This window comes from Triticum dicoccoides, chromosome 2B (genome assembly GCF_002162155.2).
Source record: "Triticum dicoccoides isolate Atlit2015 ecotype Zavitan chromosome 2B, WEW_v2.0, whole genome shotgun sequence".
NCBI lineage: Eukaryota > Viridiplantae > Streptophyta > Magnoliopsida > Poales > Poaceae > Triticum > Triticum dicoccoides.
This window is the reverse complement of record NC_041383.1, coordinates 722921904-722947922: the sequence shown is the minus strand read 5'-3', so window position 1 is coordinate 722947922 and position 26019 is coordinate 722921904. Positions and strand designations below refer to the sequence as shown.

The 26019-nt window shown below is 49.3% G+C and overlaps 2 protein-coding genes and 1 long non-coding RNA gene across 5 annotated transcripts; all 3 read left to right on the top strand.

Annotated features, from left to right (window-relative positions):
* The first annotated feature begins 2362 nt into the window (after positions 1 to 2362).
* On the top strand, positions 2363 to 7250 carry LOC119365866 (G-type lectin S-receptor-like serine/threonine-protein kinase At4g27290). Of its 3 annotated transcripts, XM_037631506.1 has the most exons (8): positions 2363 to 2938; positions 3147 to 4642; positions 5126 to 5257; positions 5355 to 5524; positions 5666 to 5882; positions 5987 to 6212; positions 6356 to 6488; positions 6698 to 7250. In XM_037631506.1, the coding sequence occupies exons 2-8, from the start codon at positions 3343 to 3345 to the stop codon at positions 7025 to 7027; spliced, it is 2508 nt and encodes an 835-aa protein (XP_037487403.1). In that variant the 5' UTR covers positions 2363 to 2938; positions 3147 to 3342; the 3' UTR covers positions 7028 to 7250. The 3 variants fall into 3 exon arrangements, with proteins under 3 accessions (XP_037487403.1, XP_037487404.1, XP_037487402.1); XM_037631507.1 differs by having other exon boundaries at positions 2363 to 4642; positions 5358 to 5524; XM_037631505.1 differs by having other exon boundaries at positions 2363 to 4642.
* A 3821-nt stretch (positions 7251 to 11071) lies between these two features.
* On the top strand, positions 11072 to 21623 carry LOC119365864 (receptor-like serine/threonine-protein kinase SD1-8). Its single transcript, XM_037631504.1, has 8 exons — positions 11072 to 12811; positions 17848 to 18337; positions 19454 to 19591; positions 19676 to 19869; positions 20031 to 20247; positions 20365 to 20590; positions 20742 to 20874; positions 21084 to 21623. Exons 1-8 carry the CDS (start codon positions 11993 to 11995, stop codon positions 21366 to 21368), a joined length of 2502 nt encoding a protein of 833 aa, XP_037487401.1. The 5' UTR covers positions 11072 to 11992; the 3' UTR covers positions 21369 to 21623.
* Positions 21624 to 21800: 177 nt separating this feature from the next.
* Positions 21801 to 22882, top strand: LOC119365863. The gene is made up of 2 exons (XR_005175793.1): positions 21801 to 22379; positions 22537 to 22882. It is a non-coding gene; the product is annotated as an uncharacterized LOC119365863 (long non-coding RNA).
* Positions 22883 to 26019: the final 3137 nt, after the last annotated feature.

Below are 26019 nucleotides of genomic sequence, written 5' to 3'. Positions count from 1 at the left end.
CGCCCTCTTCGACAAACAAATCCCAGTTATAACCATGTTGGAAAACATGCAGTTGCAGTCATGGGGTGACACTTGTAGTTGCATGGATAGTGTGGGACATGCAACTGACCACCGCCCCTCTCTTTGACGCCCCCTCCAAGACAACAATATGTAGTTGCGCCCAAGTTCAAAGACATGCAGTTGCAGTCATGTGCACCACTTACAGTTGCATGACTAGAATTGGACATGCAACTAACCCCCAATCGCCTTCGTCCCCTCCGACAAAACAATCCAATTTGCAACCAAGTTAGAATGCATGTAGTTGTAGTTGGGGGCGATGCTTGAAGTTGCATGACTATAATTGGGCATGCAACTGACCCTGTCCCCCGATATTCCCCTCTAACAAACAAAGCTCAGTTGCAACCAAGTTAGAAGACATGCATTCCTCAGGAAAAAAGTTATAAGACATGCAGTCGAGGGCGACACTTACAGTTGCATGACTACATTTGGACATGCAACTACCACCTCTCCCCTCCGCCCCTTCGACAAAACAAAGCCCGGGTGCACCATGTTGGAAGACATGCAATTGTAGACAAGGGTGACGCCTTGCAGTTTCATGACTAGTGCGGGACATGCAACTGCCCCCCTTCTCCGCGCTGCTCCCTCCGATAAAACAAAGCATACTTGCAATCATGTTAGGAAACCTAAATTTGCAATCAGGGGCGACAATTGTAGTTGTCGGCCTATTATCGGACATGCAATTATAGTGGGGGTGACACTTGCAGTTGCAAGCCTAGTATCAGACATGCAACTCCCACCTTCCAAAACAAAACCGCAAAAACCAGTTGCAACCATGTTGGAAGACATGCAGTTGCAGTTGTGGAGGAGGGCACTTCCTGTTATACATGAAACTCCTAGCTTCCGAAACAAGAAACAAAAAAGACAAGTTGCAACCATGTTGGAAAACATGCAGTTGCAGTTGTGGAGGAGGGCACTTCCTGTTATACATGAAACTCCTAGCTTCCGAAACAAGAAACAAAAAAGACAAGTTGCAACCATGTTGGAAAACATGCAGCTGCAGTCGGGGCGACACTTGCAATGGCGGGCCTACTATCGGACATGCAATCACAATGGGAGCAACACTTGGAGTTGCGAGATTGGTATCAAACATGCAACAACCACCTTATAAAAGAAACAAAAACAAAAAGAGTAGGTGCGACCATGTTAGAAGACATGTTGTTGCAATGGGGGCGACGCATACAGTTGTGAGCCTAGTATTGGACATGCAACTCCCACCTTCAAAAAAATAGTTGCAACCATGTTTAAAAAATAGATGCAGCTACAGTTGCATCTGGACATGGAACTACGCCCCTGCCCTCCTCGGACTTGCCCCACCCCATCTCTCCCACCACCCTCCAAAGAAAATACAAGGCCAAATTGTAGTTGGGAGGGGAAACATGAAGTTGCGGTCAGGGTGGCACTTGCAGTTGCAAGCCTACTGTCGGGCATGCAATTGGAAGTCATGCAGTTGTAGTCAGGGTGTTAGTTGCAGTTGCAGTTGCAGGCATAGTGCTAGGATGCAACTACCCCCACTCCCTCAGACTTGCTACTGCCCACCAACCCTCTCTCCCGCCGCCCCGATAAAAACACAAGGCGGTTGCGGTCGGGGGAGAGGCATGCAGTTGTAAGCCCCATCAGATGTGAATTTCTTGGGCGGGGGTGACACTTAGCACTCCATTATTTTGAGTTGAAGTCGCATTTCTGCACTTGTTGTTTGTACTTTATATAAGTGTTGGATTCCCATGAAATTGATAGGATACTTGTTAGTATGTGTTATAGGTCCTACAGGTGAGTATATGTATACATTTATTTTGTATATATTTCTCTCAAAAAGATTGTTAGTCCCCCATGTAGATAGGGATGCGCTAGAGGTTTATTAATGAAGGTTGTTGATCTCATAAGTGAACTTACCATCAATTTTAACCTTCATAGATAGAAAAAATGAAATGATTTGTCAATCTTTGTCGGTGGGAACTGGAAAGGGCTTAACCATAATCTAGTATGAAAATTAGCTTTTTTTAGGCAAGTATGAAAGTTAGCTTTGAGTACATATTCAACATCTCACTGTTCTTTAGTTTCCTCGTGAAAACTGTCTGTCACCGTGTCACGGATATCCTTGGAACTCAGTAGGGTTCACATTCTCTTCACACTGAGACAAGCGTGCCTTCCATTTTTTATTTCAGATCGACAAGTTTTTGTTTTTGTTTTTTTGCACACATTAGTATTTTTTTTCCCACACATTAGCATTGAGCCCACGCTCCTTTTTTTCACTCTTATAGGCTAGAATCGGTCCACCGAAGCCCATTCTACCGCTCAGCCCGCTTCAGCGCTTCATCCCCAACTCCGTCCTCTCCGCTCGCACGCCGCCGGACAACGGCACAACCCCGCGGTAACGACACACTCCATCTGTACCCACTCGCCGGCGGTGTCAGCAGATATGAACGCCGCCCACCGCCGAACAAATCCATGTGTTACTGCCCTAATTTCTCGCGCGACTTCGCTTCGCGACGGGAGGAAATAGGAACGGAGAGGGATTGGCCACGGCGGCCAATGGCGGCGGCGACAGGTCACCCGCCACCCGCGCTTGGCCGGCCCCACCATCGCCATCTTCATCGACGCGCAAGAGGATCTGGCCCTCCAGTGACGGCGCGGCGTCGTCGACGGGATCTGCGGGCCGCGGCGGCGGGCCCCGATTCCCCAGTCCCCACGGCAACCAGCTGGCCATTCCTGCTTCCCGGGCCATCGCGTTGGCACCCCACCAGCGTGCCTCAGGTCGGAGTCGTCCCAACTCCCAACAGCACGGACGTTGCTCCAACCCTCGGATGCACTTTTGGGTTCACAAGTTAGAATCCGCCGAGATTCCACCCAAGTCCAAGATTCCACCGCTGGAACGCGCGCGGTATGTCATATTTTATCTCGTCGATCACTCAAAGCCTCAAAAGTCAAGCATTGTCATCATGTCATGGGTGGGCAGGCGGATGAAATCGCATCGAAAGTCATGGGTTTGACGGCCATAATCATGTAGAGAAATGCAGATAACAGCTACTGATGCAAATAATACTGGCTGACACTAACGCGAGAGCTGCGGGACATGTATTGTATTGCAGGCTTGCAACTTCTTGGAAGATTAACTGCCATATTATGTAACTAAGTGTTGTTCTCTCTGATCGAAGGAGGACCAGAATTCAAACTTCGGTAGGTAAGCTGGTGGGCACTTTGTAGAACAGTGCTGGAGGATGCACCTATAAGCCGCCTAAGGCTATAACCATTCTTCTTCACCAGGAGTAAGAAGGGTCGCTGACTATGGAGGAGTTAACCTCCAGCCACATCCTCAGCCTTCTTCTCTGCTCGTTCTTAGCCCTTTCTCCCATAGCCTTTGCTGCTGAGGTCACTGACACGCTCGGCAAGGGCCAGAATGTCAGTGATGGCGAGACACTCGTCTCAGCCGGTGGGTCATACACCCTGGGGTTCTTCTCCCCTGGGGTGGCTGCCAAGAGATATCTTGGTATATGGTTCACCATGTCCGAGGACGTCGTCAGTTGGGTAGCCAACGCTGACCGTCCTCTCACTGACGCTTTTGGGGTGTTGGTGATCAGTGGCACCGGAAGCCTTCTCCTGCTGGATAGCTCCGGTCAAGTCGTGTGGTCTTCAAACACGACGGGCACCGGCTTCATGACAGCGCAATTGCTCAATTCGGGCAACCTAGTCTTGAGCGACGGAAGCGGAGGTGCCGCCATGTGGCAGTCGTTCGATCACTTGTCGAACACGCAGCTTCCCGGCATGAAGATCGGCAGGAACCTGTGGACCGGTGCAGAGTGGCGGCTTACGTCGTGGCGTTCGCTGAACGACCCTTCCCCAGGTAACTTCCACTACACGACCAATTTGGAAGGCGTGCCGCAAAACGTTCTCTTGGACGGTGATAAAGTGATATACCGCACCGGACCATGGAACGGCCAATGGTTCAGCGGTGTCACGGAGATGGCCACATATTCTGACATGTTTGCCTACCAGTTGACAAACACCCCAAGCGAGGTAACCTACGGTTATGTCGCCAAGCCTGGAGCACCCTTGTCACATCTACTGCTCACCCACGACGGAGTATTCCGGCGCCTAGTGTGGGAGCCGAGCAGCCGAGCATGGAAGGTCTTCTTCCAAGGGCCGAGGGACATCTGCGACGACTACGGGAAGTGCGGCGTATTTGGTATGTGCAATGCCAATGCGCCGTCGACGTCATTCTGCAGCTGCATCAAGGGGTTCAGCCCGACGTCTCCGGTGCAGTGGAAGATGAGGGGCACCTCCAGTGGATGCCGCCGAAACGTGATGTTGGACTGTGGCAATGGAACTTCCACCACAGATGGTTTCGTGGTGATGCACGGATTGAAGCTTCCCGATACGCGCAATGCGTCGGCGGATGCAAGCATCACGTTGGAAGAATGCAGCGCGAAGTGCCTGGCGAACTGTTCATGCCTAGGCTATGCAGCATTAGATATCCGGGGAGGAGGCGTTGGAACTGGGTGCATCATCTGGAAAGATGACCTCATGGATCTGCGGTATGTAGATGGAGGACAAACCCTCTATCTAAGATCTGCCAAGTCTGAATTAGGTACGTCCAGTTCTCCTTAAACACTTGGTGTGAGCCCACTTTTCCTTTCGTAGGCCCATGAAATTTACTGTGACTTCTTTACTCAAGCCTGGATGTTTCTTAAAACCAGATGGTAAAATAGTGCACAGTCTGGGTATCTTTTTAAACTTCATGACTAGTGATAATTTCCATCTGCAGAATTAAGATTGATGATGGTAGAGTGATTATATTTTTGTGGTAATCTAGATGGTAATCTTCCTTTTGGAGCTGCATCTGTCAAATTTCTTGAATTTAATGATAAACTAAGTTAGCAATACCATGACTAGCAAGATGAAAGAGAATCTAAACTTATTCTACAGAGGGAATACAAGTGGGTGCTCTCCGTTGCTTATGTCTATTGATAAACCGATACCATGCGCGATCATGCTTTCCTCTGCTGCTGTTTTGCCATCTGCTGAACTTACCCTAATCATGCATGTAAAATATGTTTTAAAACTGTAACAGCTGAGGTGCGGTACCCAGCATTTCCAACTGGGCTTATTATTGGTGCATCAATAGCCTCCCTTGTCATGGTTCTCTTTGCTCTTTGGTTGTTCGCTGTTGTGAGGAGACGACGACGGGAATCAAGAATATCAGGTAACAGCATGACCATGCACACTGATTGCTTTCACATCCCTTTCTTGCAATGATAAGGAATGCTGTAAACATTCTATAAGCCTGATTATTTTTCCAGTAGACAATGCCCAGGGAGGTGCAAATGGGGCTGGTGCTGATACTCGCTCCAATCCTGCTTTGACTGTCCAGTCCGTCCGTGCAGTTGGTCTTCCTACTATAACAGAGGCTACAGGAAATTTCTCTGAAGCAAATATCATCGGTGAGGGCGAATATAGTGTCGTCTATAAGGTATTATTTATTCCTTGTACATATCAACTGACATTTGTCACAGATTGACTACACAGTACACACAGAGTAATGAAATCAGACTTCCTAACCACATCCTATCTACTGAATCTACATGGTAACATGGTACTGTATTATCACCAGGGGCAGCTACACGATGATACAATAGTTGCTGTGAAGAGGCTGAAACACTATCGTCTTACTAATAAAGGCAGGGAACATTTCTCAAGGGAAGTGGAAATGATGTCAAAGCTCATGCATGCCAATCTTGCTAAGCTCCTCTGCTATTGCCAGGAAGGAGATGAGTGGATATTAGTCTACGAGTGGATGGAGCGCCAGAGTTTGAATCTCTACGTTTTTGGTACTAGTTCCAATGCATGACATGTTAATCTATCATTATGTACAGATGTAACCCACAACTATTCCAATCTGTTTTTGGCCTGACACACCTATTTGGAAACGCAGGGGAAGAAAATGGATTCCGTTTCTCACTGAATTGGGGGCAAAGACTGGGAATAATTCGTGGGATCGCCGTAGGTGTTAAATTTCTTCACGGAGAAGGATTCATCCACAGGGATCTAAAACCTGGCAATATACTTGTCAGTGACACGTGGCATCCCAAAATAGCGGACTTTGCCACCGCGAAGCTGTTTATCGACGAGGAGACAAATCCGACATTAGTACTGACGCCGTATGATTGAAATTTCCAACCCATTTAGTGTTACATATTCAAGTTAGACTACTTGGACATGAAGAATGTATGATTGTTCCTTTTCCCTGTTTCTCCATGTCCAAGAGACCTGAATTAACCCCAGTGTTTTGTGTTAAATGAAGGGGATATGTCGCTCCGGAGTATTCATCGGAAGGGGCCCTGACGTACAAGTGTGATGTATATAGTTTTGGAGTCCTGTTGTTGGAGATAGTCAGTGGAAAAAGGAGAACAAGCATTCAAACTTTCCTTCTTCATGTAAGTCTGCTCATGACAAAACATATATACTCCTCCCTTATGCATCCTCTAATTTCTTCTCACTGAAACGGTGGCACTAAGTATGACGTAATCTTTGTTCAGCGTGCTACACAATATCCCAACACAAGTTAACCATCCACACATAGCCCTATCGAAAGACGAGTGCTATTCTGTATAACTGAACTTTTTTTTTCCTTTCCTTTTTGCAGGCCTGGGAATTGTGGAATCAACGCAAGATCAGGGAGCTTCTTGATCCACAAGTGGGTGAACCTAGAGGCGAGGTCTTGTCAGGGCTAGCCAGATGCATCCAGATTGGCCTTCTCTGCGTGCAGCATTTGCCTGAGCACAGGCCTTCAATGCCTGAAGTTGTGGCAATGCTAAGCGGCACCGGCTCACAGCTCCCTACGCCATGCAAACCCACACCAAACAGCGGAGCAGTACCCGGCACACAACCCGGACCGAGGCAGACCTTCTTACAGTGGCTATTCCACTCATGTGGCCGTGACTTCGCGAGCCCACGCATGGTAGCTACGGTGTAGTGCTTCGGTCTATGAGGGCGAGGCAGTGGCAGTGCAACTGAAGTAAGCGTAAATTTTACTACCAGTCCGGACGTCGCGGCCTGAAATTGACGTTTTATTTTTGTACTTTTAACACTGGGTATCTCCATCAGACTATCACCTTCATATTCCTTTCTGGATTTGTGCTTGTTCGAACCACGGCAAGTTTATCGGAAGTTTTGTTATGAAAACAATAATTGACACACACCAGGTAGAATGTGTGGTGGATGTTTCGTATGTCACTTTCTTACCTCTTATCAGATCTCAGCCTTAAAGTTTTGGAAACAAGAGCAGACTGAAACACAGCAAAGTGCACAGCTTGCGCTCCGAACTGAACTGGTGCAGTGCAAAGTCAGGAGAGTAAATCTTGTGTGGGCAACTGGGCAATGCTAATATGCTATGATCCACAGTCCCAGTAGCAAATGGAACATGGAGGCCTACTGGATGAACAAGTAACATGCCAGTGATGCATTGCAGGTTTTGCAGCACAACGTTTGCATCTGCGGCTCCACGGTTGGGCCGTAGCCCTGTACTCTTTGGGTGTTCGTCCTAGCAGAATGGGAGTGCTTACAGGCCCAGGATTGATTTTTCCCAGGCTCAGAATCTGCTTCGTCCATGCCGTCTGTGTCTGTCCCTGCAGCAAACAGTTGGTTTTCCTACCATGCCAGGTAATCTTCCTAAGGCCTTGTTCGGTTACGTGCGAATTCGAGTGGATTAAAGGGATTTGAGGGGGATTTAAACCTCTTGTAAGTCAAAATACAAACCAATCCTTGCCAATCCCCTTCAATCCTCTTGGGGAGAGGATTAACAGAACAAGCCCTAAAGTAGAGCATATCATTCGCAAAGGGGGATTTAGCAGTTCATCATCCAAGGTGCTAATTATTTCTTGCACTTATGAACTGAAACCAGAGGCTAACGCGCATCTTCGCCATGCCGTTCTTCACTGGTGGGATATCTTTTTTCTCTAGCAGGTTATTTGTGGTCGATTGTTTCTTTTTGGTTTCATTTGTGTTGGATTCTTTTGACAAAAGGTGGATTTTATTGACTCAAAATGAAGCATCAAAAGGATACAATTACAATAAGCACACACCCGGCCTCTACATAACCAGGATGCATACAACCAACATCAACACACACACAAAAAAAAAACACCGGCAAAAAGCAAAGTCATACAAGACTCAAGCTATGCCTAAGCGAGGGAAAAGAAAGAAACTCTAAAACAATCATAACAATGGTCGATAAACTACATCAACCACTATATCCGCACCAACCATCTCTTGACAGTACAAGCGCAATGAGAAAGTTTTTTCAACAGCAACGCGTTCAGGAAGGAAATGGCACTCAAACGTCATCATCACTAGATCCAACCAACAAAGGTCATACTCTAGGGTTTCACCCTGAAGAACACATCCGAGCAATGCCTTCATCAAATCGAAGTCATCATGTTATCGCCACCACTTTCCGCGATCCCAGGAGCTACAAGTGTGGCACAGTCTTTACGTGCCAGCACGACTACTGCTGCACAATCATCTCCTCTGCGTCAAGCCGTTGTCCATAGAATTTATCTCACCGCTGAATGCAAACTGGCCGGATTCAGAGCCGGATCTAAAGAAAAAACTCTCATGAAGACCCTTGAATGGCCACCGCAATCCGCCGCTCGAGTGGCCAGACGGTTCTGCCATGGTCAGGACGATAATCGCCCCCTCACATGGATCGGACGAACCACCTGCGGCCAAGTGACAACCATCGGCCAACCGATCTAAGTCCCAAGGCGCCACCACCAACCACCTTTGGTCTTGTGATCTGCTGACGGCAACAACGGCGGTGCACAAAAGAACGCAGATGACCCTTATCCTACGAAGCACCGATACGTCAAAAGTTGACGTGTCCGCATACCGCACGTCGCCGATACGGCGGTACGCACGATACGGCTAAGATACTCGTATCCCAGGCGTATCATGATTCCCGATTAAAAAGAAAAAGAGTGAATCAACCTGTGGTTGAGATGGTTAGGTGGACAGTGGTGTCCCCAACCCACCAGGGTTCAAATCCTGGTGCTCGCATTATTTCTGGATTTATTTCAGGATTTCCGGCGTTGCGCTTTCAGTGGGAGGAGACGTTCCCGTCGACGACGAGGCGCCTACGGTTGCTTCGTAAATCTCAAGATGATATGCCGGCTCAGTCTCTCGGAGGTGCTCATGTTCCTGCTACTGCTACTGGCACAGAGGGAAATACTCAAATCACCATGTAATCTGAAGGAAATACTCTCCACTGCCGTCGCAACTCACAAGGTAAACATCAATTACCCCGAGCCCCTACCATACAACTATGGCCCCCAGTGATGTACTGATGTGTGCTTGATCTTGATGCATGCTTGGCTGCTTGCTGGCGTCCATAGACCGTAGTAGTGGACTCTCTCATTAGGTAGTAGTAGTAGTACTACTATACTAATTTGGATCTGATGTATGTCTGGCTGCTTGCTGGCTTTCCATGTGTGCTTGCCGCTTGTTGATGTTTGTGATATAAAATTATTATTTGCTGATGTTGTCGTTGCTGCTGTCTATTGCTAGGAAAGGAGATAGAAGTACAACATGGCATTGCAGGGAGTTCCATGGCAACATTTTGATCTCATCTCACACATTTTATTATGTTTGCTTTTATTACATGTCATTTTTATAATTATTTATATATATATATATATATACTCGCCGTATCGCATATTGTTGTTTCTAAAAATTGCCGTATCCCGTATCGCCATACTCGTATCGCCGTATCGGTGTCGCCGTATCGGTGCAACGTAGCCCTTATCTATCACCGACGCTGCCGTGCTCAACGTACTGCACAACCGGAGTAGCCGGAGGAAGCTTCGCTCCGAACCAGCACGACCTTGACCGCAGGCTGTTGGAGGAGGAAGGCCATTGCCAAGGCGTCACCATGTTTTTGTTTTTGTTTTGTTTTACTTTACTTATATTTTCGGATATTCTATATTACAAAAAATACTTTACATAAAACATTCAAAAAAATGTTAATCAAGCATTTAAAATGATTAATGTGTATACCAAAAAATACAACGTGAAAATATGTATACAAAAAATGTAAACCATATATTTATAAGATGTTAATCCAAGAATTCGAGAACAATGTTGAACAAGTGTTCAAAAAATGTTAAACTTGTATTTGAAAAATGTTAAAAGAATATAAAAAATATGTTGACCATGGATCCAAAACATGTTAAACTTGTATTTGAAAAATGTTAAATGTGTATAAAAAAATGTTGACCATGTATTAAAAAATTTAAACTTGTACTGCAGAACAGGAGCTCACACAGTACTGCGCTTTTTTATTGGGATATGGGCTGGACTCAGTCCACCAAAGCCCTTTCGGCCCCGTCAGCCCGCTTCTTCCCCAGCCCTCCAGTCGCACGTGCGGCCAGACAGCGGCACAAGCCGCACAACATCAGTGCCCATTCGCCGGCGGCGGTGAGGAACGACGGCCACCGCCCTCCGCCGACCAACTCGATGTGCTACTCCCCTAGTTTCTTGGGCTACTTCGTTTCGCGGCGGGAGGAAATAGGAGTGCAGGATTTGCCAGGGCGGCCAATGGTGGCGGCGACGGGCCACCCACCACCGGCGCGCGGCCAGCCCCACCAGCGCCATCTTCATCGACACGTACGGGGAGCTGGCACTGCGGGGACGGCGCGGCGTCCTCGACGGGATTTGGGGGCGGCGGCCGCCACTCGCCGGCCTCCTCTGCTGCCCCCAATTCCCCACGGCAACCAACTGGTCCTTCCCGGGCCTCCGCGTCCTCCCAGTGGCGTCCCGCCGTGCCAACAGGGTGTGACTGGCGTCGGAGGTGGTGGCAGGTATCCCATTGCCTGACGGACGTCGACGCTTTCAAGCCCAACCTCCGGATGCATCTTCAGCGCCAGACGTTCAGGGAATCCACCCCAAGTTCCGGATGCAGTGATCCACACGGTATGTCATATTTTATCTCCACTATCGTGTGAAAAAAACTAGAGTATGAAGCATTATTGGTTTGAACTGTTGAAAGAACACTATCTATTCGAGTGTGCTGGAGAATCTGTCGATGCCAGCGCCGCTCAAAGGCTAAACCAATGAACTGGTCAACAGGCTAGATCTGGAAGTTCTTACCAGCCTTGCTAAGATTTCGAAATTGCGAGCCACAAATTGCATCTAAAGTGCTGTTCTCAGTAAGCGGTAAGCTCAACACGGCCTTCCATCTAGGGAGGAGACCGGATCAGGACATATTCAAACCTCCGACTTTGCTTGTAGCTGGTGTACCGATATTTTCATCTGAAAGGTCATACAAAATGCAGCAAACGGAATCAGTTGTTGCCAGTCGTTCGGTGATCTGTTGATCAAACAGAACACCATGTCTCCTGGCATGAAGCGAGCGGTACCTCACATCGTGTCGTTCACCTTGACACCTCGTCTTGTCGACATGCTTGGTACGAATGTACTGAAGAATCTGTCAGTGCTGGCGCTCAAAAATTTCTTGCCCGGCAAGTTTCTCGCTGGAGTTGGCTTTTTTTAATCAAAAAGGGGGGTTGTTAAATCTTATTTCTTAATCAAATTTTATATGGTCAACCAATCGGTTGGTGAACAAGTTCCTTGAAGTTTCTTCCAGCAGCCTTGCAAGAACCATTCAATGTAGACGCGGTTGATGTCAATCAAGGATTAAAAATTGCCGTGACAAGGCGCCGTCCTTACTTCCTACCCAAGACCAGCCACTGGATAATGTTTATCTTCTACAAGTGCATAATTCTGTCACTGCCCCTTCGGATGATTCAAGCACCAAATTAGGCCAGCCACATCCAAACACACGAAAAATGTATAAGGCCGGGTATATGTAGACCGGCGGTTAGCCTAGCTACCTTGTTCGAGTAGTCTTTTTCCCCAGATCCCGGGACAAGAAACACCAGCCATCATGTGGTCGAAGAATGAGCCACACCTCCAGAGCCTCCTGCTTATCGTCGTTCCGTTCCTCCTTGTTTCCACAGCCTCTGCCGCGAATCCTGTATCTGACATCCTCGACAAGGGCCGCAACATCACCGACGGTGAGACCCTTGTCTCAGCTGGTGGGTCATTCACCCTGGGTTTCTTCCCTCCTGGGGTGCTAGGCAAGCGATACCTTGGGATTTGGTTCTCCGTGGATGAGGACGCCATCTGTTGGGTAGCTAACAGAGACCATCCTCTCACTGACGCTCACGGGGCGCTGGTGATCAGTGACACGGGAAGCCTTCTTTTAATTGATAGCTCCGGCCAGGTCGTGTGGTCTTCAAACACGACAGGCACTGCCTCAACGACGGTGCAGCTGCTCGAGTCTGGCAACCTAGTCTCAAGAGATGGGAACGCCAGCGGTGCCATCACGTGGCAGTCGTTTGACCACCCGTCAAACACATTGCTGCCCGGCATGAAGATTGGCAAGAACCTATGGACCGGGGAAGAGTGGTACCTCACGTCATGGCGTTCAGCTGACGACCCTGCCACAGGGAATTTTCGCTACATCACTGACACGGAGGGCGTACCACAAAATGTGATGTTGGATGGTGGCAAAAGGATTTACCGCACGGGACCGTGGAACGGCCTATGGTTCAGTGGTGTCACGGAGATGGGCACGTATTCTGACATGTTCATCTACCGATTGACGAGCAGCCCAAGCGAGATAACCTACGGCTATGTCGCCAAGGCTGGAACACCCTTCTCACGTCTAGTTCTGACTGACGACGGACTATTCCGACGTCTGGTATGTCAAGGGCCTCGGTGCCCAAGACAGCAGGACCTCGACTACGTAGTTCGTAGTCGCGGTGGATAGGAGCGCTAGGGTTTTTGCCTGGCTGCTCTATGATGCGGGAGGGGAAGATAGAAGGAAATACCTTTATTGCTTATCCCTAAAGGGTGCTAACTATCTGATATATAAAGGCCCCATGGGCTAATAACAAACTAGAAACCTATACGAAATAAACTAGTCTAGGAACTAATGTGTCCGGATCAGGACTCCTGTCCAGCCTGCGCCTTGCCTGATGCGGCCGTCGGCTGCTCCTGGCCGCGCGGCCCACGTCTGTAAGACGTGCCCCACATGACATCTCTCCCCCCCTCGACGAGCAGCTCGTCCTCGAGCTGAAAAGCGGGGTAGCGCTCGACGAAACTGTCAAGATCCTCCCATGTAGCTGAGGAAGCTGCTTCACCCTTCCAGTGGACGAGTAGCTGGCGAACGCCGCGTGCTAGGCGCGCACGAGTCACGCGCTCTGGTTCTGGAACAGCCGCCCCGTTGTGGATCGAAGGCAATCCCGGCGGTGTAGTTGGAGGAATGCCGAAGAACTTCTTGAGGAGGCCCACGTGGAACACGTCATGGAGGCGCGAGCGTGCCGGAAGCTCAAGACGGTATGCCACGTCGTTGATCACTTCTGAAATGCGGTACGGCCCATAGAATCGTGGCTTGAGCTTGCCCCTGGTTGGCAAGTTGAGAGAGGACGCGGCGCGCTGTCGAAGGCGAAGCCAAACCCAATCGCCCACCTCATGCCGAATGTCCCGATGACGTCTGTCGTAGTAGGACTTATAGACCGCCTGTGCCTGTTGTAGACGATAGCGGACGTCCTCGATAAGTTCGTCGCGCTCAGCCATGCTCCTGGCCACTGCAGCCACCCGTGTGTCGCCGGGCTCGTAAGAGCGAATAGTGGGAGGGTCACGGCCATACACAAGCTTGAACGGAGTCTCTTGGGTTGCTGTCTGGTAGGCGGTGTTGTATATGTACTCAGCCCAGGGAAGCCACCGGAGCCACTGCTTGGGACGATCCCCGGTAAGACACCGTAAATACATCACAATGATCTTGTTAGCAGCCTCCGTTTGACCATCCGACTGCGGGTGAAATGCTGACGTCATGTGCAGCTTTGTCCCCGTGAGGCGCATGAGCTCTCGCCAAAAAGCGGAGGTGAAGACGGGATCGCGGTCAGAGACCATGGACTGCGGCACGCCATGGAGACGAACAACCTCAGCGAAGAACACCTGTGCCACTGACTCTGCCGTGTATGGGTGGGCTAACGCCACAAAATGGCAATACTTGCTGAAGCGATCCACCACGGTGAGGATGACAGACTTCCCGCCTACTCGAGGAAGCGCTTCCACGAAGTCGATGCCGATGTCAGTCCACACGCCCGTGGGTACCGGCAGCGGCAGTAGCAGCCCAGCGGGGTGCAAGTGCTCAGACTTGTACCGCTGGCAAGTACCGCAAGTGCGGATGTACTCCTGCACCGTCTTGCGAAGGTTAGGTGCGTGGAAATCGCGGCGTAGACGATGCAATGTGCGCAGGACGCCTTCATGCCCATCATCGTGCACGGCACTGAGAATCTCCTGGAGTAGCGGGGATGACGGCGGAATGTAGAGGCGGCCGTTGAAAGTAACGAGGCCGTCGGAGAGCGCCCAAGGCTGTTGCCGCGCACCTGCCGTGATATCCTCCCGCAGTGCGACGAGCGCCGGATCAGTGGATGTCGCTTGCCGGAGGCGATTGATGAAGTCGAAACGAGGCCCTGAGACCGCCATGATCGTCGTCTCCTCCGTGTCACGGCGGGAAAGTGCATCCGCCACCGTGTTGGTACTACCTGCCTTGTACTCCACCGTAAAGTCGAATCCCAGGAGTTTGCCAACCCAATGATGCTGCGGGATGGTGGCCAAACGCTGGTCAAGCAGAAATTTGAGGCTGTAATGATCCGTTTTTACCACAAACTGACGCCCCCATAGGTACGGCCTCCAATGGCGAATCGCGAGCACCAGGCCGATGAGTTCCCGTTCATACGCTGCCAGGGAACGGTGACGTGGCGCGGTTGGCCGGCTAAAGAAAGCCACCGGGTGGTGGTCCTGAAGAAGGACGGCCCCGAAACCGTACGTCGATGCGTCACACTCGACGATGAACGGCCGTGTAAAATCCGGTAACGCGAGGACGGGAGCCGTGGTGATTGCCGTCTTGAGGGTGGTAAAAGCTGCTGCCGCCTCCGGCGACCAAGAGAAACCATCCTTGCGAAGGAGGGCTGTCAGGGGCGCGGCAACCACGCCAAAGTCCTTGACAAACTTGCGGTAGTACCCCGCAAGGCCGAGAAAGCCCCGAACCGCGCGCGCCGAGCGTGGTTGCGGCCAGTCCGCCACTGCCTGCACCTTTTCCGGATCCATAGCCACGCCTGCAGCGGAGATGGTGTGACCCAGGTATGCGATTGATTCAACGGCGAACGCGCATTTGGAGCGCTTGACGAAGAGCCGGTGCTGGTGCAGGACCGTGAAGACGGTGCGCACATGTCGGAGATGGTCAGCCCATGTCTCGCTGAAAATGAGGATGTCGTCAAAGAAGACGAGAACAAAACGGCGCAGGTATGGCCGCAGCAGATCATTCATGAGGGCCTGGAACGTGGCCGGCGCGTTGCAGAGTCCGAACGGCATCACCAGAAACTCGTAGAGGCCGTCATGAGTACGGAAAGCTGTCTTCGGGATGTCCTCCGCACGCATCCGCACCTGGTGGTAGCCGGAACGTAAATCGAGCTTGGTGAAGAAACGAGCGTGCCGTAGCTCGTCGAGGAGTTCGTCCACCACCGGAATCGGGAACGCATTCTTGACAGTAATGGCGTTCAGGGCGCGATAATCGATGCAGAAGCGCCAGGACCCGTCGGCCTTGCGGACCAGCAGTACCGGGGACGAGAATGCGGAACAACTCGCACGGATAATACCTTGGGCGAGCATGGCGGCGCACTGACGCTCCAGCTCGTCCTTGTGCGCGGCCGGGTATCGATACGGACGGACGGCCACCGGGGCGGAACCAGGTAGCAGGGTGATGCTGTGATCGCGGCTGCGGGGCGGTGGCACGCCGGAGGGGTCGGCGAAGATGCCGTCGAACTCGGTGATGATGGCGTCCAGGAAGTCGCGGCCGCTGCATGATTTTAGGGCTGGCCCGTCCGGTCCTGCAATGCCGTGCCAGCACACCCGATGGCCCCGCCGCCAGAATGTCATGGAGAGGGCTCGGAAATCCCACAGGATCGGTCCGAGCGACGCCAGCCACTGCGTGCCCAGGACGATGTCGTAGCCCGCGAGCGGCAAGGCGAGGAAATCCTCCGCGAACTCCTCGTGGCCGATGCGGAAGGGCACGACGCGGTACGCGCCCTGGCACGGAACGCGCTCGCCGTTGGCCACCGTGACGCGCATCTTCTCTGTGGTGGGGGGCGGTAACGTAGCACGAGCGGCCGCCTCTTCGGCGATGAAGTTGTGGGTGGAGCCTGAATCGATCAGGGCGAGGAGGGAGACACCTCCGAGAGTAATCTGCATCTGCATGGTTTCACTCGTGCGCACGCCGGCGATCGCGTGGAGCGAGATTTGAGGGTCGGCCCGCTATGCATCATCAGTGGCGGAGGCCGCGTCGTCGTCGTCGTCGTCCGGCGCTAAGTCGAGGAGAAAGATGCGCTGGCACACGCGGTTGTGGCCCCTGCCAAACTTCTCGTTACAGTTGAAGCAAAGGCCCAGGCGACGGCGTTCCTCCATCTCTGTCTGGGAGAGACGCTTGATTGGGCGTCCGTCCGGCAGATTGTGGCCCTGCTGAGGTGCGGCTGGTGGGGCCGGAGCGGGGGGCGCGAGGCGTGGTCCTGGTGTCGGCAGGATGCCCTTCTGTGGAAAACGCACCGGTGGCGCGGCGGAAAGCGCGCACTGGTCGCGCAGCTCCAATTTGCGGGCGAGGCTCATGGCGACGGCGAGGGACTGTGGGTTATGGATCTCCACGTCGAGGCTGAGGGGTGGCTGGAGTCCCGCGGTGAAGATCTGCACTTTCTGTGTCTCGGATAAGGTGCCTGCCCGGGGAAGGAGTGCCTCAAACCGCTCCTGGAAGTCGACGACGGACGTCGTGCGTTTGCACGCCATTAGTTCGCCCAGCGGGTTAGCGCGCAGCGGTGGCCCGAAGCGGAGATTGAGCAGCTCGGAGAAGCGGCGCCACGGAGGTGTGCCCTCGTCGCGCTGGACCTGCATATACCATAGTTGGGCAGGACCCTCGAGATTGTAGGACGCCATCCACACCTTCTCCTCCTCGGCGATCCGTTGTTGATGGAAAAAGGACTCGCATCTGTTGATGAAGGCGAGCGGATCAGACTTGCCGTCGAACTTGGGGAAGTCCATCTTCTGGAACCTGGGCGGCCGATCATTGTGGTGCTGCCCATCATGGGCGGCGGCAGCGCTGGACGAAGAGGAGGACTTGTCCTTCTGGAGTGCGGTGACGGACGACTGCAGGGACATCACCGTGGCCGTCAAGGCCTCGATCATCTTAGCCAGATCCGCGGTGGTCGGTTCTGCCATGCCGGAAGTGACCGAGGCGGCAGCGGATTGTGGCGATGTCGGGGAGCTGGGCGCGGACACAGGGGGGAAAGCGGCCGGCGGATGGAGCGTGGACGAGGAGGAGGATCGCCTGGAACCTGATACCAAGTTGTCAAGGGCCTCGGTGCCCAAGACAGCAGGACCTCGACTACGTAGTTCGTAGTCGCGGTGGATAGGAGCGCTAGGGTTTTTGCCTGGCTGCTCTATGATGCGGGAGGGGAAGATAGAAGGAAATAACTTTATTGCTTATCCCTAAAGGGTGCTAACTATCTGATATATAAAGGCCCCATGGGCTAATAACAAACTAGAAACCTATACGAAATAAACTAGTCTAGGAACTAATGTGTCCGGATCAGGACTCCTGTCCAGCCTGCGCCTTGCCTGATGCGGCCGTCGGCTGCTCCTGGCCGCGCGGCCCACGTCTGTAAGACGTGCCCCACATGACAGGTATGGGACACGAGCAGTCGAGCATGGAAGATCTTCTTCCAAGGGCCGAGGGATATCTGCGACCAGTACGGCAGGTGTGGGGCATTTGGACTGTGCAACGCCAGTGCACCGTCGACGTCGTTCTGCAGCTGCGTCAGGGGGTTCAGCCCAGCATCTCCCATGCAATGGAAGATGAGGGACACCTCCAACGGTTGCCGCCGAAATGTGACATTGGACTGTGGTAATGGAATATCCACCACGGATGGTTTTGTTGTGATGCAGGGAGTGAAGCTTCCTGATACGCACAACGCATCAGTGGATGCTAGCATCACGTTGGAGGAGTGCAGGACGAGGTGCCTGGCCAACTGTTCTTGTCTGGCGTATGCTCCATTGGATCTCAAAGGAGGAGGCACTGGAACAGGCTGCATCATCTGGAGAGAGGACCTCATGGACCTCCGGCTTGTAGATGGGGGGCAAAGCCTGTATCTGAGATTAGCCAAGACAGAATTAGGTAACCTACTACACCTTTTTTTGCAGAGGTATTGTTTTACCTTTAAGACAATTAGCAATGCCATTTATTTGGTTTGTTGCCCTTACAAAAGCCAACCATGTAGTTCGCTTCCTCAAAAAGGCAGTCTTTGGCTCGGTTTCTCAAAAAAGTTGTCTCGTTTACCTTTCCGTTCAAGGTTTAGAAAGTCCACTCTCTTTCAAATAAGATTCCGGGTGCTGCTAACTTAGGGGTGCTCTTGAGAAGCACAAGTGCACAACATGGATGTCACCTCCTTCCCCACGTATGATCTCCACCCATCTAGCTTTGAAATTGGAGATATTAATTTTAAATAAAGATCATATAGAACTCCAGCATTTAACTTAATATATTTAATTTGGTGTGTACTGTAGCAACTAAGGCTGTCAATTCTAAAGATGTTAAGCATGGATCGGCGGTAATTTTGAACTTGCATGATGCTGTTTTCATAGACAACAGACCTAATGAGCGTTGACGAGTTTGCTAGTGGCGTGCGGCTGGGTGCGCGCCCAGCCCACCACCCGCGTTCGAGCCCCAGGCTCCGCAGGGTGTGTGCCTGGTTGTTTCTTCTCTATAAATTTCCATACGGGCTAGTTCCTTCTGGTCTCTTTTTTTTTATATAAACAATTGACCCATGAAACGCTTCATTCCGTATAGGAAATGAGGAAAACGACAGGTTCAGTGTGAATCATACAAGCGAATATAAACAAGGTATATTTGAGGTGTGTGGAACATATATAAACCTGAACATCACACAAGTAGTATGAGAAAACATATAACTTTCATTTTGGGGGTGACAATTTGTGTAATAAGTAAAAGGAGTAGTTTTACAGAAGCAGTTAAAAGCAAGTAAACATGCCATAAATGGTACTCCCTCCACCCCGGTACACATTTCGAGGTTCAAGTTTCGTATCATGCCCCATACCGCACTAGATAGGTTGTTGCACAAACTGAACTGACACATACCTCCACTAACAATGTGCATGATTAAATCTGGTTTACCCTCCTCTCTGGTCTTGCCGTTTGCTGGATTGTTCTTACCTACATGCGCAATATAATGCAGCACATTTTCGCCGAAGCAATAATGCAGAACTGTCACAGGTGAACCGCAGCCACCCAAGTCGTTTCCTACTGGGATTGTTATTGGTGTAACAGTGCCCCTGGTCATTATTATTCTGGCTCTCGTTGCTTTCTGGTTTTCCCCCTGGAGGAGACGATGGAGCAGAGAAAGAATATTAGGTAAAATCTCAACTATATAGACACATTGGTTGTAGCATTGCGAAGAAGGATAGAAACAACCTGACAAGCCAATTTTTTTTGCAGTAGACAATCCTCCAAGGGTTTTAGACAATGCTTCAAGGGTTGTAGACAATGTCGCTCCTGATAGTCATCCTCCGAATCTTGCGTTACTCACGACGTCCTTCCCTGCAGTTGGTCTTCCTGCTGTAGTACAGGCTACAGGAAATTTCTCCGAAGCAAATATCATTGGCAAAGGCGGATTTAGTGTCATCTACAAGGTGTTAATTATTTCTTGTACATAGTATGAACTGACAACTTGTCACGCATTGACTACACAGTACACACAAAGAGTTTGAATTCAGAGTTTCAGTCATCCCAACTGCACCCTTCAGTATATCCGTGGAATCTACATCATAACACTTCATTGTACAATCACCAGGGGGAGCTAGATGGTTATGGAACGGTTGCTGTAAAAAGGCTCAAACAAGATAGTCTTAGCGAGAAAATCAAGGGGGATTATGCAAGGGAAATAGTACTGATGTCAAGGTTCACACATGCCAATCTTGTTAAGCTTCTCTGTTATTGCCAAGAAAAAGCTGAGTGCATACTTGTCTACGAGTTCATGAGGAACAGAAGTTTGAATCTCTACATATTTGGTAATCACTGCATTGCATTCCATCTAATTTATCATGCATTACATGTAGAAACGCGTAAGACACAACTTGCTATTCCTATCTGTTTTTATGCCTCACACGCCTATTAGCAACTGTCAGGAGAAGATAGCAGCCTCCGCTCCTTGCTGAATTGGGCGCAAAGAGTAAAGATAATTCGTGGGATCGCCGTAGGTCTGGAATGGCTTCACGGCGAGGGAGTCATTCACAGGGATCTAAAACCAGGCAATATACTTCTGAATGACACATTGGAACCTAAGATAGCAGACTTTGGCACTGCTAAGCCGTTAATTGAGGACCCGACAAATCAGACATTGGTGCAGACAGCGTACGTTTGAAATCTCAAATCCTCATCTATTAGTTGTTCCAAATTCAAGTCTAGCTAGTTGGCAACAGCTATGGATATTTCTTTTCCTGTTTCACTGCGTCCAGGAGAGACCTCAATTAACTCCATTTCTTTTCTTTTTTGCTAAATGAAGGGGGTATGTGGCTCCAGAATATGCAGGGGAAGGGACCCTGACATACAAGTGTGATGTATACAGCTTCGGAGTCGTCCTGCTGGAGATACTCGGTGGCAAAAGAAAAAAAGACGAGCCAACGTTCCTTCCTCAAGTAAGTACACGTCTCTAATTTTATTTTATTTTTTGCGGGGACACGTCTTCTAATTTCTTCTCACTGAAACGGGTGCCGCTGACTATAAACGAGTAATCTTGGTTCAGCTGGCAACGCAATACCCCAACACATGTTCCACACATTCCGAACATGGCCATATCGAAAAATGAGCGCGACGCTGTATGATGGTGCATTTCTTTCTTTTGCAGGTCTGGGAATCATGGAAGCAATGCGAGATCGGGGAGCTTCTTGATCCGCAAGTGGGTGAACCTGAAGCTGAGGCTTTTTCGGTGCTAGCCAGGTGCATCCATATTGGCCTTCTCTGCGTGCAGCATTTGCCAGAGCAGAGGCCTGCCATGCCTGAAGTTGTGGCAATGCTAACCAACACCGGCGTGCAGCTCCCCATGCCAAGCAAACCCACGGCCAATATCGGAGCTGGCCTTCAGGCACAACCAATATCGGATGACACCCCCGGACCGAGCCGGACCCGGTGACCATCCATCGTTTGAACAGTTTGTGATATCTTGGGACGAAAATGAAATGCTTTTAAGTTTGAGTGCCTCGTCCTCCATCTCCATGCATGGCTTAATCTCGTTTCAGCTTATCAGGGTGAGAGTGTGTGCAAGAGGAGACTATTGCGGCATTTCTAACTTTGCCTCTTAACACTGGACGGGATGTGGCCTTCGTTTATCCTTTTCCTTTTGAGAGGGTATGTGTTTAAATCGCGACATCCTTGTAAGTTTGTGAGGCAAATGCTATACCACAGGTTAAGCTTTGGAAATCGTTTGAGAACGGCGCGCTGTATGAATTTTCCGTCGGACGCGTGCCACGCTGGACCGTGCGCCCACCCAAGCCGTCCCCCGCGCGAGACGCGTGTATTTGGTGGACCCACGAAGACCGCCCCTTATCTCTTTCCCTACCGCACGCACTCCATCCCCAACCTTCAGCCGCGCCCCTCCCCATGCCGTGTTTCTTCTCTCCCTTCCTCCGCGCTGCCGCGAAACCACCGCAAAGCACACTTCAGCTGCGCCCTGTGAAAGAACTCTCATGCCATGCTGCAATCCACAAGTTGAGCAGCGGTGTGTTGGAACCATGGCGAAACTTGCTGGATCCAGCCAGGGAAAAAGCTGGAACCACGGCCATGAGATGTTGCACAGATGCTGCGACAGGAGGCACCCCCAGGCCATAGGTTTTTTTTGCTGTAATAAGGGGGCGCGTTTTGGCTGCAACCAGCTGCGGTGTATGTTGGAACCGGCGAGGAATTTTGCTACATCTGATGTCTGTTTTTGCTGGAAATCATCGCATTTTTATTTTTGCTACTACCAGCTTGTGTTTTTTCTGGAACCCGCAGCCAATTTTGCTACTACCATTTTTTGGGGTTTGCTGGATTGCGCCATTTTTTGCTGGAACCAGTATCTTTTTTTTGGGAATCAGTGTATTTTTTTTGCTACCAACAGCTCCGCTGGCGAGCGCCGTCGTCATCACATTACTGTTGCAACCAGAGGGTGAGCAACACCATCGAGCTCGTTTCCTTGCTATCACCGGCGGCAACGACATGTTTTTGTTGGAAGCAGGGATATTTTTTGCTGGAACCTGCATGTGTTTTGCTGCTACTGGCAAATTAATGGAGTTTTTTGTTTTTTGGCTGGGATTTTTTTGCAGGCGAACACTGTGGTCTGGGCGGACGATGGCGACGAGTCGTTCTTGGTGTTGGGACCGGCGGTGAGGTGCAACGACTAATGCCGTCGAGGAGGCGCGGTGCTGCCACCGGTGAGGAGCGGCATCGCGGTGGCGAGAAAGGGGAAGGGCGCAAGGTATGCTGGACGTCGGGGTGAAATCGGACGGCCGCACAGCTCGCATCATACGGCTGGGATGCGACCGGCCCAACGTCAGGGATGAGTAGAGTTGCAAGTGGAACATGGATTAGGAACATGCACTGCAGCTTCATTTGTACCAAGAAAAAAAAATCAAAATCTCATGAGAAGAAGAAGAAGAATGATTAAATTTATGGTGTAAAAAGTTTGCGAGCACACCATATATATCGGTGTGTTTGGCTGGGAGCAAGCATGCCAAGCCAGCCTGCGTGAGATCGTTCAAACGATTATCTGTTTCTTTTTCTGCCATTTTTCTTCTTCTTCTTCTTCCACAATCCACAAATGCTCAATTACTCATCAATATGAAGGGCTGACCACACCTACCGTGTGGTGCTAACCTTGCCCGGGGAGCGACTTATAAACTAGCCCTACTTGACCCGGCTAAGCGGTATGGTACTAACAAAAGCTAAACACAACGCTGCATCTGCGGCTCCATCTCCACGGTTGGGCCATAGGCCCATAGCTCTGTATACTCACTCTCTGCTCGTATTCACAGGCGACGGCCCCGGAGGAGTTTTTCCCGGGCTCGGAATCGGAATTTCCTATTTGCCGCTCATTGCGACAAGTTGCCGGGGCAATGCACAGGCGAGCGGCCGACCGACACGACTGGGCCGGCCCAGTTGAGTAGATCGTGTTGGCATTACCCCATCCGGTTTTGGGAACCTTCTAGAAGGTTCCCTGAACCGTTTTTTTTCTTCTTTTCTATGGTTTTTTCTTTTCTTTATTTTCTTTCTATTTCTTTGTGGTCAGGTTTTTCTTTTTCTGTTTTCTTTTTATTCAATTTAATTTTCTTTTTCCACAAATATTCAAGATTCTAAAAAAGTTCAAATTTTTGAAAAAGTTTCTGTTTTCAAATTTTGTTCCTACATTCAAAAAATGTTCGCATTTTAAAATTGTTTGGGAATTTAAAAAACTGTTCCTGTTTTCAAATTTTATTCCTACATTCAAAAAATGCTCGCATTTTAAAATTGTTTGGGAATTTCAAAAAATGTTCCTGTTTTCAAATTTTGTTCCTACATTCAAAAAATGTTCGCATTTCAAAATTGTTTGGGTATTTCAAGAAATGTTCCTGTTTTCAAATTTTGTTCCTACATTCAAAAAATGTTCGCCTTTTAAAATTGTATGGGAATTTCAAGAAATGTTCCTGTTTTCAAATTTTGTTCCTACATTCAAAAAATGTTAGCATTTTAAAATTGTTTGGGAATTTTAAAAAATGCTCATGTTTTCAAATTTTGTTCCTACATTGAAAAAATGTTCACATTTTAAAATTGTTTGGGAATTTCAAAAAATGTTCCTGTTTTCAAATTTTGTTCATACATTCATAAACTGTTCGCATTTTAAAATTGTTTGGGGATTCCAAAAAATGTTCCTGTTTTCAAATTTTGTTCATATATTCAAAAACTGTTCGCATTTTAAAATTGTTTGGGGATTCCAAAAAATGTTCCTATTTTCAAATATGTTCCTACATTCAAAAAATGTTCACATTTTAAAATTGTTTGGGAATTTCAAAAAATGTTCCTTTTTCAAAAAAAATTCAGAAATTTCAAAAATTGTTCTCTTATTTTCTATATACTTTCGAAACAATGTTCATGAATTTCTTAATATTTTTGTTTTTTGTTTTCTTTTAAATTTTTCTCCTTTTCTTTTTCAAGTTTATTTTTCTTGTCAATCTTTTTTGAAAATTTCAAATATCGTTCAGAATTTTGAAACAAATTCTCATTTTGAAATTTGTTCACAAATTCCAAAAATGTTTACAATTTCGAAAAATGTTTGTGGTTTCAAAATTTTGTTCACAATTTCAAAAAATGTTCTCGTTTTCAAAATTTGTTCACAAATTAAAAAATTGTTCGGGGAGTTACAGATAATGTTTAGGCTTTCAATTTTGTTCAGAATTTAAATAATGTTCCTTTAAAAAAACTGTTCACAAATTCAAAATACTTTTCTGGTTTCTATTTTTTGTTTATCTTTTTTGAAAAGGTTTGAAATTCGAATTTTATTTGTGTTTTTAAAAGTGTTCACGTTTTAAAAAGAAAGATGTGGAACTTCGAGAAAAAACTCTACCTTGGCTTGTTCGTGTCACACGGTCCGGCTGCTACAGTATATCTTTGAGCTGACCCTCTCCTTAGTTCATTTAAAATTCCGCGGTGTATAACAGTCACCACCGCGCTGTCAGGTCGAGTGGCTAGCCAGAGTCATTCAGAAGCCAGTGGTGGCGAGTTCGATCCCCCACGGGGGCGCTACTGTACATATGAAGTGAAATTTGCAACATACAGTAGTGCGTATTTGGTTGCATATCAATCTTGCTAAGCTCCTGTACGAGTACCATTAATATGGCCAGGACAAGGAGGGAGATCGGTTAGTGGGTATTAGTCTACGAGCAGATGGAGAACAGGATGTTCGGATATCTATACATACATGTTTCCTACATACTGCAATGCATGCGTGCCGTATCAAATCAATCTAGTATCATTTATATGTACAATTGCAATCCACAACTATCCGTATCTGTTTTTCTGTTCCTTTTCTTTTTTTGCGGGAATAATACTTGTATTACTCAATTATCAAGTCCTTACAATCCTCTTGGACAAACTTCAAAACATCCTCCGGGCTCGAACCGACCCACTTAATTGCTCGACTCTAGCAAAACTAGCTAGCCTATCACTCTCTTTATTTTTACGAGGAACAAGAGTAATACAAGATTGCCTAAGACTCAATAGTAACTTAATTTCGCCAACCAGTGAAGCATAAACCGACCGGTCCACCTCGCCACAATAAATCATAGCCACTGATGTACTCGAGTCCATCTCGACTTCGATTGGACGATCAGGACGTTAATTTGCGAAAGACAGTCCTTCCATACATGCGCACAACTTTGCTTCTAGGGCATCTCTGCACGAGAACAGGGCTCTGCTGCAAGATGAGAAGATGACAATACCAGCAACATCACGTAAGATCATCCCGGCACCCGCACCACCATCAAATGAGTAAGAACCAGCAACTCCACTCTGAAGTTCCCGGAGGGCTTCGCCCTCACGCCGAAGAAACCGGACTTGCCCTTCGGCGTCTACTTCGGCGACATCGGGGAGCGGGCGGAGGCCGAGCAGGGAGCGAGTCGGGGCGATGGCGTGCACGGCGCGGGGCGGAGGCGGACGGAGCGGGGTGGCGAACGGACCGGTGACGGAGGCGGCCGAAGAGGAGGCAGACGGAGCGGGGCCGGGCGGAGGACGAATCGGAGGCGGAGGCGGCCGGGGAGGAGGCGGACGAGGTCGGG